This window comes from Pocillopora verrucosa, chromosome 10 (assembly GCF_036669915.1).
Source record: "Pocillopora verrucosa isolate sample1 chromosome 10, ASM3666991v2, whole genome shotgun sequence".
Lineage (NCBI taxonomy): Eukaryota > Metazoa > Cnidaria > Anthozoa > Scleractinia > Pocilloporidae > Pocillopora > Pocillopora verrucosa.
The window spans coordinates 15,007,769-15,018,304 of record NC_089321.1 but is presented as its reverse complement, the minus strand read 5'-3'; the positions used below and the strand labels follow the sequence as shown (position 1 = coordinate 15,018,304).

The window sequence follows — 10,536 nt, the reverse complement described above, 5'->3', positions numbered from 1 at the left end:
GAGCAAGATATTTTGTTGAGTATATGCTAAGAAGAATTAAAAACTGAACTAAATTTGGTGCTATGCGAAGAGGAAAAATTCATCTTCTTGGCATGAAAATTTATTTTGAGCTGCCATATGATCAACCTCATTTCCTGCGATGATAGTCGAATAATTTGGCGTGTATTGAATCAAGAGGAGTATTCAGACTGTAAAAAATCTTGGCAAGCAACCACACTTCGAGTATAGACACTAATAAAGCACAATACTATGAACCTAGCTATTTATGTAATATTTTGAAATTTTTATAATGGGAACCACTTTAAACAAAATAACCAATATTCTTGTTGTATAGATATGTCGTGTTTCAGAAAGCTAAAATGATGTGGGCTGCTTTTAAGGTAAATCGCATGACAACAAGAGTGGCAGGGGATTGGAAAGGAAAGCAGTGACCTAACAAGGCCTAAAGTAAAACGGAAAGGAAAGGTTTGATTAGCTTGACTTTGTGTTGAATCTCGACAATTTTTTGCCCACGTTTTGAACTTTCTCTCTGTCCTAAGGAGAAACTCTGGGCCATCCATTTTCAGTTCGTCACCAACGGAGGGTTCCTGCAAGGAAAATTACCAAGCAAGTCTTTATTGAAAAGGTTCGTTTACATGTTAATTAAGTTTTTGTCAAATGATAGGTATTTCAAGTATATTAAGCCAACCCTTTACTCCATTAGAATTCTACTTTTAGTTTTATTTTTTTTTCTGATTGTGAGGGGCCAAGCTTTCTTTTTATGATTATTCACAGATTGAAAACTGTATATTTGGAAGATACTAGCTGTAAACATTGTGTCAGACGAATAAACCCTGAAAACAGTTGATAAAAATAATAATGACGAGGAATGTGTATTGATCATTAATTAATTGAAAATCCGGGCGAACTTCAGACATCAATATGCGGTATATATTATTGTGACCGGCGATAGGAAGTGGCCGCCATAATCAGTCAACACGGCGAATCTTGACTGACGAAATGAATGAATTTTTATTTTTATTTTTTTTATCTACCATTTTTTTATCATTATCATTTCTTAAAAGAGTTCCGCTGATTTATATCCACCTTGGAGCTCAACTCGTAAAAGTAACGTTAGTTGACAATTTGAACATGAAAACTTAAGAAATGGTCAATAAATTTCAGGTCGTTATCCGGGGTAAGACTCGAACCGCTGACTAGGAATTCCTGCTGGTTAGCGGGCCCAAATAGGAGCGCCATTAGGCAAGTTACCAATGAATCTACTTTACACTTATAAAATTTTCTGTTGTTTGTAGACAAACGATATTCCGTTGATGTTAGCAGCAATATAGATATAGAATATACCGCTTTGCAGCCATGAAGGTCATCGAGATCAAACATTTTCCGTAGCTTCAAAATCTTAAGACAAGATTGAAATATTAATTATTTAGTTTCTACGTTGAGTAATCGAAACTCCTCGTTGGAAAATTCAGCCACAAGAAAGAAGGGGAAGGGAAACTGGAAAAATGGGTTATATTGACACAATGCATGTTCTTCCTACTGGCGCCGTGGTCATGGTGCAATACTCGCACAAATGACATTAAAAAAACGCCAATTTTCTATTCTTCTTCAAAGGTGTTGTTGACAAGGATCTACGGAGAAACATTCGCCTCCAGGATGACTTTACAACATTTTTTGCTTCAAATTTTATTCCTGGTCTGCCTCTGTGATGCAACTTTAGGATGTACTCCTGGTGAATCCCCTCTCAAGCTAGAGAATCGCTCAGATAGCTTCGTCAAGGGTTGCTATTGTAAAAACGAAAGACTTTCTTTGTGCTTCGAGATTCAGCGCGGGTTTGTACAACTGACAGACACAAACAACAATGTACTGGTGCAATTTAGTAAGCCAAATCGTCAAAGAACTCACGTAAAAGTATTGGGGCACAATTTCTTGTGGTAAGTTTTAGTAATAATTTTTTTGTTTAGAAATACCCCTTGAAGTGTCAGTCATATATTCATTACTTCATTGTTGTACTAACAAGCGAGTGATTTTCGCCCAATGAAATTTTAATCATTTAGCACGATGCTTGTACAACCAGTAAAGTTTTCACAATGCTTTTAACCTGTTGCGTTAAAACAAACAAACAAAAACAAAACTGAGCTAAACTAAAACAATTTCAGACAACTACCGCCTTCCAAAGGTTAACAGCTTACTTGTGAAAGCAGAGAAGGTAAGGTTGGAGGCGCAGCAGGGTAGAGGGACTGCGAATGAGAGTGAAAATTTTGCAAGGAAAAAAATCGCTAGCTCTTTGATTCTCGCCAAAATTAATCTCTATAGAAAGCAAAACTCATAAAGACTTTGTTATAAAACCCATGATCCATGGCACTAAGAAACATCCTCAACCCCCCCCCCCCCCCGATTTTTTAGCCAATTTATGGCTAATGCTTATAATATCTTTCCATTGTTGTAGCCAGAAAGTTTTTTTTAGGGTTAAAATTTTTTACGACCGACGACTAAGATTTGTCCATTTTTACGCCTAACGGTTAATTTTTGTTGGCCGTTTTACGTACGGCTAACGGTTGACACTATTGAGTCCCTGGAGAAGGTGGATACATTTTGGTTTTCATTTTGCATGGTAGGCCCCATCCTGGCTCCGAGCCGTTTGTTATCGGTAAGGAATCCAATATTTGGACCGAAGACTCAATATCTGAGAGAGTTACAGATCTGCCAAAGGGTATGAAACAAAGTTCTTCTGAGCTGTACCAAAGAGCTATGACGAGGCTTCGAAGGAAACCGGAAATGCAACTTCTGTTGGATGTTTCGCACGCCCTACACGACGAAGCAAGAGAAAATGCCGCAACAAAAGCCTTCCATGTGATGTCCATGAGCTTGCTGGGAACGCCTGGTGTCGCTGCGCACGCGCGTGACCAACAAACCGCCGCCCACAGATACCTAGGACTTTTTGACAGAAAGCGGAGCTCTTGTAGAGATCTTAGAGGAGATCCGGATGGAAACAAATGTCTAGGAATGTGTGGAGCAGGCTGCTGGTGCTGGAATCTTGTTTGTAATGACTGTTGTTATCATCAGGGATGTTACGAACACGATTTATGTTGCAGGAAAAAACGATTGTCAGGATACTGTCTGTTTCCATTTCTTTATGGCTTCAATTGTGATAGCTACGGGGGATATCCCAGCTGCGTTTAGAAATGTTATCAGTTCATGTCTGTTCGTGTTTTGAAAATAGAAAAACAAGACATGAAAGCTGGTAATCTACATCTCAGTTGTTTCTGCAATAGCGTAAATTTGCGGGTTTTTTTCCACATAAAGAGTAGAAGAAAAATTGATGGGATCACAGCAAGGGAAAAACATTCTTGCCGTTATCTCAAGGCATATCATGTTGTGTCATTTCCATTGTCATATGTCATAAGTTGAGGGGAGGGGAGGGTGTTCAAATAAACCTCTGCTGGGACCACCCTCCCAAAAGTTCTAGCAGTGACAAATAGTTAGCATTTTCAATAAATATAGTTCTGAGTCTTGTTAGAGAGAAAGCTGTACTAATATTTAAGATGTAATTGAATGAAGTTAGCTCCTGTTAAAATTTCCACTTAATGAGGATATTTATGGGAAAATGAATAAAGAGGATAAATTGCTAAAGAAACTGTGGTGTTTACATTTCAGTGTATTTTCCCGACACAAAGTCCAAGATACCTCATGCACGTGAAAAACACTAGCCCTAGTCACACCGACAGTTTGTTTTGTCTCCATAACAGGGATCTAATCATGAACTAAGTCCAGAGACCACCTTCTGATAGCAATCGTAGAAGGTCTAAGATCCATACCACTTTAAGAAAACCAGCGCTTATACAAAGACGATGGAGAAATCTTTGTCTTCTCGCTGTTTGCTTATTTTTTTCCTCCGATTTTTTAACTTGGACATGGAGGCCAAAATTACACAGAGCCTTGAATTTACAAGGGCTGCTGGGAGTATTATTAAAGGCTGCTGGAAAGGCCAGGGCCAAGCTGAGACAGTTTCACCGATCTGCTTCTACATGTCTGAGAGGCTAATACGTATAACGTATAATCGGAACGGGCGTACTTTGGCGATATATCACACTAATAAGGAGAAAGATATCCAATACTTACAAGTTCTCGGCGCTGGATTGTTGAGGTAGGCAGCGAATAGATGTTACACTGTGTTATAATACTATTGCGTTGCTTTGCTGTTTACGCCCGAGAAATTTTCTCATGAACAAACAATTGCTCCATCGCTTAGTAAATAAAAGTTTACACGCAGCTTTCATATCAAGGTTAGTCTAGAAATGATTTGACAATAATAATGAATTAATAATAATTAATTAATTAGTTAATTAATAATTAATAATAATGAATTAGTACGAGTAGCTGGAGTAAAACCATGTCTTTTTCCTTCTGTGTACTTGGTCCTTCGGTGTAATGACCACATTTCAGAAGAATTTTACATTTTGATCTTTATGAGTCAAAGTTTACATCTGGTAAAGGAATAAAGGGGTAAGTTTCTTAAGAAACTGTGCTGCTGCGTCGGTGGGAGAGTATAACGAGGTAATTTGTTATTATCAACTGGGGTTGCCAATCCTTATGAAATTTCATAGTTTTACACCTCGATTGAAAGATAAACATTTCTATGTTTTGACTTACCTCAGACACAAGGCAGTGGAAAGGAGAGTACCGATGTTCATGTCGAGATCTCTCGCACGGAAAATCATCAAACGCAAGTTCAAAGAACTGTCCTATGAAAGCAATTCCCCAGGAGATCATCAAGTGTTCGTCAAAGAAATTTTGCGATCAACCAAACATGGTGCATATTTTAAGAGGAGAGGAAGAAGATCTCTTACTGAAAACGAAGTTGTAACGCTGGAGAAAATCTCAGCAACTTTATCCAAATACTTGTCGAGTTCTCACCTGTCAAAAGTTATGGAAAGATGCAACTTGTTCTTTTTGGGTCTCATCCGCTCCAGAGGACCACTGGAGAACACTCCAAAGGATCATTTTATGGAACGATTTACAAGGAATCACATGGATTATGAAGTCAATGTTGTTAATCGCGTTTGTCCATCAGGAAAATCTCACAAACCTCCAAGAGGGACTGGGTACGATAGTAACATTGGGGCCAGTAAAAACGAGAAATCGCACGATTGCGAAGACATGCGCAATGGATCAGACCAAGAATGTTTTGGAATGTGCGGGAAGAAATGCTGGTGCTGGCACTGGGTGTGCGGCGATTGTTGTTTGCACAAGGGTTGTCTGCAACACGATGCATGTTGCCGTTATGCAAATCCTCAGTATTTATCGACATATTGCCTTCTTCCGTTTGTTTACGGGTTTGATTGCGAAAATGGTTATCCTGGCTACCCAACTTGTCTGCATAGGTGAATCTCCTTTGTTGCTAATCGAATGGGAACTTCCTTTGACGCGTGGGAAATAGGAGATTTCTCCGTCTAAGGTCGATTTAACCTTGTTGTTTCATTGCCTGGAGATAATATACATGACTTTTGAACTATGTTTCAAAATATTGTTAAATTTTTCGTGATGACATTTGCTAGGAGACGAAGGATCACATTAACATCATTTCCCAGGGTTCTTTATTGCACGCTGACGCCGTTAACGTTAAATTTTCTGTTGCTCCATGTGATAAGTGTTCACGTGTTTTGATTGAACATTTTGACAACTTTTCGTTGGCTCTTTTCACCCTAAATAAATAATAACTAATAATAATAATAATAATAATAATAATAACTAGTAATAATAGTAATAAATAATAACTTATGATAATAATAATAAATAATAACTAATAATAATAATAAATAATAACTAATAATAATAATAAATAATAACTAATAATAATAATAAATAATAACTAATAATAATAATAAATAATAACTCAATATTCTTACTCTCCCCACTGTCCTCGTTTCATTTTATATGGTTCTGACAGGGAGATGTTTTTGACGACCAGAAGCTTCTTATATTGGCGAGCATTTCGTCTATTCTCATGACCATTATACTTGCCTCAAGAGTGACATGGAGAAAGGGGGGAACAGATGTTAGTCATTCGGGGGTTAAAAGGTTTATTGGGTTTTTTGATACATACCGCAAAGGTAAGCGCCCATGAATACCTATGACAGTCAAGCAAAATCATCTGTTGAGGTGTTTAGTAATAAAGGACGTTTTGTTGATGGCTGATGGGCGCTAAACAAGGGAACAGGGACCTTCAGCCGTCAGAACGGCAACGCCGAGAAAGATTATTAAAAATAAATTTACCTATTTAGTTAGAATTTCGCGAATGGCTGGTTGTGTTTACCATCTCTTGCGTTACCATACCTCAACTTCAGCAAAACGTATTGAGGTCCAAATAGAAACTTAAATAATTTTGTCTTCAGTTTTTCCGTTATCAGACCATGCAAATCTCGGAGATTTCATTAGTAAAAAAAAAAGATGTGTAACGCGAAAAAAACAAGCAAAACGAATGGTACAAAATGTTGGGCACAACAGTCTTTGAAGTGCAATTTTTAAACTGAGATATTTATTTGGACCATGGGCCTTTTTTTCAGTCTTAAAGCACCCTATTAGGAAATGAGGTCCTAGCGGAGAGGGCCTTGGATCGTACGAACACCGAAGAAGTCTCCCTGAGTAGCGTAAACATGCGCGAAGGATCTACTACTGTGAGGATGAAGTAAAATAAGCCAAACTGCAACCACATTCAAAATACGATTGATTTGTTCTAAAGCTGACATCTTGTTATAGTTTTACCTTTCTGTTTTTTACAACTTTCAGTAAAAAAAAGGACAATTAATGTCTATGGTATTTCAGTCTTGACAACACATCAAATCCTTGACACCGACCACCTGGTTTACGAGATTTCATTTGAAATATTTACACATAAGATAATCATGTTTTGATAGATTTAAGAATTAACCAAACGGTTAAAAAATTGAGATTTGCGTAATGAAATTGTTTCCTTCTACTCGTAGTACATGTGTGTAAGTTGTCATACGGTAGCCAAAGCCTTTTTCGCCAAGTGTTTGCTCATCCATTCTAAATATGAACAGTCCGGGAGCTTCTTGCGATTATACGCCTCACTGTAAACTGTTGCACCATCCATCTTTTCAGTTGATTTTTCAAACCTCTCCTCTGGTTTAATACAAGTGCGCGGCCGTCCACCTTCAGCGCCCTTAAAGTCTTGCGTTGTCACTGATCCGTCTGTGTAGAATTTCACAAGAGGCTTGCGGTAAAAGTTTGTCTCGTGGAAATCACCGTAGCGGATGTAAGGAACTTTGCTGTATGGCTTGAACTGAGCGTTGTAGGCAGTTTCGTCGAAGAATTTCGCTTTGTTTGGCTCGATTTTGGAAGGTGGCCTTATTTTCGTGACTTTCACGGGTTCTTTTTCTTTGAAATCTTCTTTGGTGATGGTGGTGGTGGCAAATTTTGTTTCTGGAGGCACATACTCGTCGCTATCCGGCTTTAGGGCCTTTGTGCGTTCAATCTTCCTTGGATCCCACGTGATCTTGTAAAAGCTATTATTGGTTGTTTCAAAATCACGCCCGTTGTCCATAGCCAATCGGAGAGTGGCGGGTGGTGGTGTAACGGGTTTAGGTGGCAACGGCATTTTCGCGCCGAAACCTGGAAAGTCGCTCTTAGCTTGAGTTTCGCCCTGAAACTTGGCGCGCTTCTGGGTCTTGAGCGTCGGCTGGCGAATAGTCATTTCCGGCCTGACGTCTTTCGTTGGTGTCTTGAAAGCATCCCTATGAACCGTTTGTAAGAGGTGATCTCCTTCAATACCAATGGTCACTTGCGCTTCTTTAGGCTTGAAGGCGTCGGGGCGCGCCGCAAATTTACCACGGTAGACGTCTTGATTCCAGGTTGTTACGTCATATCTGCCATTTTTCTCAGGATAGAGGATTCCCCCCGTGTAACAAGGGAGTTCGCCAAACGGTGCTTGGGGGCTGGGCACTTTGGGTGTGAACGTTTGGTTGTGAGTGGTGGCCGACTGAAATTTCAGTCCCTGGTTTTGCGTGACTGTTTTTGGTCGCGTTATCTTCACCAACTCTGGAGGGCCTCGGTTTACAAACTCTTGCGCATAGATTGTCTTTCCGTCCAGTTTCTCGTCAGGTGGCTTGTAATTATCCATCATCTATGCGAAATAAGGAGATTTGAATGAGAAGCCTTTACTACTTGCGTCTCAAGTTGAGGTAACGTACAGGTGTGAGAAAGATCCAGAAAGCGCAAAAAACTTGGTGATTTATAACACTTTGCGTGTGGAATGTGTGTCACGAAGCACATAGGTAGTCGCGTGCGAATTTTGATTCAAACCCGATTAAATCTGAGCTATTACTCGCGTAACTGGCTCAAAATCACTCGCTCGTTTTTGGTCGCGTCATTTTTACACTCACACCATAGCTAAGACTTCAGCCTAATATAATCAACAGGAACATGGTAAAATAAGCAATGTTATGTCATCATTAAACCCAAGCTTAAAACCCCTTATTACCTTACAGCTTCCTTGTGGTTCAGGTTTCCTTGGGATAAACTCCATTCTCTGAACCGTTCTGAAGTCCATAGGGGGAGGGTTCGGGTTCCTAAGGCGCGGGAGTGGCTTTCTTGTATTGCGAGGTTTCGCTCCATCATGTGAAGTGTAAGTGTTTTGATAGTTAGTCTTTGCATCTGCCAGCCCCGGTCGCTTAAATACTGATTTCATTTTCTGTGGCTCTTTTGTGCAGCCGATGTGAGGATGGTATCCGCTAAAGATGAGAAAAAAAAGATATTGAAAAACTAATAAATAGTTACACTGTAAATAAGTATAATTTTATATCCCTCACGGACCTTGAGCTATGTCCTAGCAAGCAGTATATCGCGGCTAGTCGACAGGATGTGACACCTTTTTCTGGTCTATAATCATCGTTCCTTCCTTAGAATTCCTTAATTAATGCATTTATTTATTCATTCATTTTTTGATTTTTTTTCAACAGAAGTTTAAAGCACAGGTCAGTTGAGAGGATTTCAAACTCCCACCCCTCAATATTTTGCCAGCCGAAAAAAAAATGGAGCTATTGCGTGTTCTCAAAATAGAAATACGTTGCATGTCTATCATGGATCTCAGAAGAAAAAAAAAACGCCATCTTTCCTCTCCTCTTCCACGCGCGACAATGTGTTTCGCGCGTCGTCATATCAGCCTTTCGTGACAAATAATCTACGCTTCATTGCGAAGAAACCTCATTGTTGATATTCAAAATTTTCTCAGCTACTATTTTCAGAGAGCAATTCATCTCAAAAATTCAAATAATGCGACTTCCAGGGGTTTTGAACGAAGTTAATTAAAATCTCAATATTTTCCTCTGTGGAACAATCCGTAGACAAACTCGTGATATGTGAGAAGCCCGACAACAGCAACGAGTAAATCGAGACTCTCGAAGTATTCAATCAGTTTCATATAATAACAACCGATATCATGAAACTCATGATATAAAATAACGCTCTGTTTATACTACAAGTTGATTCATGATAGTATCTCAAATAAACCGTTAACTGGAAGCAACATCGAGGACATTTTATGAGCATTTTGAGAATATTATGGTGTAACCCCTTCGACCTTTAAATAAATGTACGCTATAAATTTGTTTTAACCTTACGAATGACATTTTCTCTTTCTACATAAATAAACCTCTAAACAGTGTTTCAGAAGACGAACAGAAAATATGAATAAACGAATAAACAAATAAATCTCTTGTGCCTACATCGTCAATGCGCGTGCAAACCCAGTCGTGACAACTCGCATTCCTGCGGCTGAACTTCAACATCTTCACAGTCAAAATTTAAAGTCCTTTAGCACTATTAAATTCATTTATCGCGAAAATTTTCATTCCTTTTGTGTGAATTACAATGAAACAGCTGGTTGCATTCTATAGGGCTGTTGCAGAATCAATAATTCATCTCAGTCGGACGAAAGTCTTAATTACATTTAGAGATGCTTGTTTCACCTGCAATTCACTTACCCACAATCGCATAACTCGCAGACACATCGCAGCCCTTTTTCTTTCAATAGTTTTTCTGTTTCGGCTGTATACATCCTTGGGGCAGTCATACTGCTTTTCCTTGTTCCTCAAAATCTAAATAAAACACAGCAGAAATTAGCGTGGTCCATGGAACGACTCCCCTTCGACTGAACTGAAATTCGTGACTTTTCGCACAATCGTTCGCTTTAGAACAATCGTTTTCCTTCGGTTATAACTCTAAACAAAACAGGTAGTTGTACCTTGAAACAAATCAGCGGTAAATTGCTTTCATAAGAAAACAACTCGAGGAAATGGGTGAAATCTATCTTTTGAAGTGCGATCGAGTGTTGTGAGTCCGCTTTGCCCTGCTATCACCATTGACAACCACTTCACTTGATGTGAATAATCGTCCCCTGGGGCTTATTCCCTTGTGTAAATTAAACGACAGAAAAAACTCTCTTTGATTGGATATTGAGCCTAGCTTATTGTTAATGCGTCATTATGGAATATGATAGAAGTCAACAATTCCCGT

General features: G+C 39.0%; 3 protein-coding genes across 3 annotated transcripts; 2 read left to right on the top strand and 1 right to left on the bottom strand.

The window, feature by feature from the left end:
* The first annotated feature begins 365 nt into the window (after positions 1-365).
* On the top strand, positions 366-3,613 carry LOC131796320 (uncharacterized). Its single transcript, XM_059113902.2, has 4 exons — positions 366-465; positions 540-625; positions 1,615-1,934; positions 2,619-3,613. Exons 3-4 carry the CDS (start codon positions 1,657-1,659, stop codon positions 3,181-3,183), a joined length of 843 nt encoding a protein of 280 aa, XP_058969885.2. The 5' UTR covers positions 366-465; positions 540-625; positions 1,615-1,656; the 3' UTR covers positions 3,184-3,613.
* Positions 3,614-3,811: 198 nt separating this feature from the next.
* On the top strand, positions 3,812-5,592 carry LOC131796303 (uncharacterized). Its single transcript, XM_059113887.2, has 2 exons — positions 3,812-4,147; positions 4,659-5,592. Exons 1-2 carry the CDS (start codon positions 3,852-3,854, stop codon positions 5,386-5,388), a joined length of 1,026 nt encoding a protein of 341 aa, XP_058969870.2. The 5' UTR covers positions 3,812-3,851; the 3' UTR covers positions 5,389-5,592.
* A 924-nt stretch (positions 5,593-6,516) lies between these two features.
* Positions 6,517-10,387, bottom strand: LOC131796302 (stabilizer of axonemal microtubules 1). The gene is made up of 4 exons (XM_059113886.2): positions 10,265-10,387; positions 10,005-10,118; positions 8,504-8,753; positions 6,517-8,146 (listed from the first exon to the last, which is right to left on the bottom strand). The coding sequence occupies exons 2-4, from the start codon at positions 10,091-10,093 to the stop codon at positions 7,004-7,006; spliced, it is 1,482 nt and encodes a 493-aa protein (XP_058969869.2). The 5' UTR covers positions 10,094-10,118; positions 10,265-10,387; the 3' UTR covers positions 6,517-7,003.
* Positions 10,388-10,536: the final 149 nt, after the last annotated feature.

What these genes read in the sequence shown, in the direction of transcription:
- LOC131796320 (XM_059113902.2), top strand. Translation starts at nt 1,657, where the DNA reads ATGACTTTACAACATTTTTTGCTTCAAATTTTATTCCTGGTCTGCCTC. An exon ending in TTGGGGCACAATTTCTTGTG is followed by an intron (nt 1,935 to 2,618) that starts GTAAGTTTTAGT and finishes TTTGCATGGTAG; the next exon opens with GCCCCATCCTGGCTCCGAGC.
- LOC131796303 (XM_059113887.2), top strand. Translation starts at nt 3,852, where the DNA reads ATGGAGAAATCTTTGTCTTCTCGCTGTTTGCTTATTTTTTTCCTCCGA. An exon ending in CTCGGCGCTGGATTGTTGAG is followed by an intron (nt 4,148 to 4,658) that starts GTAGGCAGCGAA and finishes GACTTACCTCAG; the next exon opens with ACACAAGGCAGTGGAAAGGA.
- LOC131796302 (XM_059113886.2), bottom strand. Translation starts at nt 10,093, where the DNA reads ATGACTGCCCCAAGGATGTATACAGCCGAAACAGAAAAACTATTGAAA. An exon ending in TGCGAGTTATGCGATTGTGG is followed by an intron (nt 8,754 to 10,004) that starts GTAAGTGAATTG and finishes TCTCATCTTTAG; the next exon opens with CGGATACCATCCTCACATCG. An exon ending in AACCACAAGGAAGCTGTAAG is followed by an intron (nt 8,147 to 8,503) that starts GTAATAAGGGGT and finishes TATTTCGCATAG; the next exon opens with ATGATGGATAATTACAAGCC.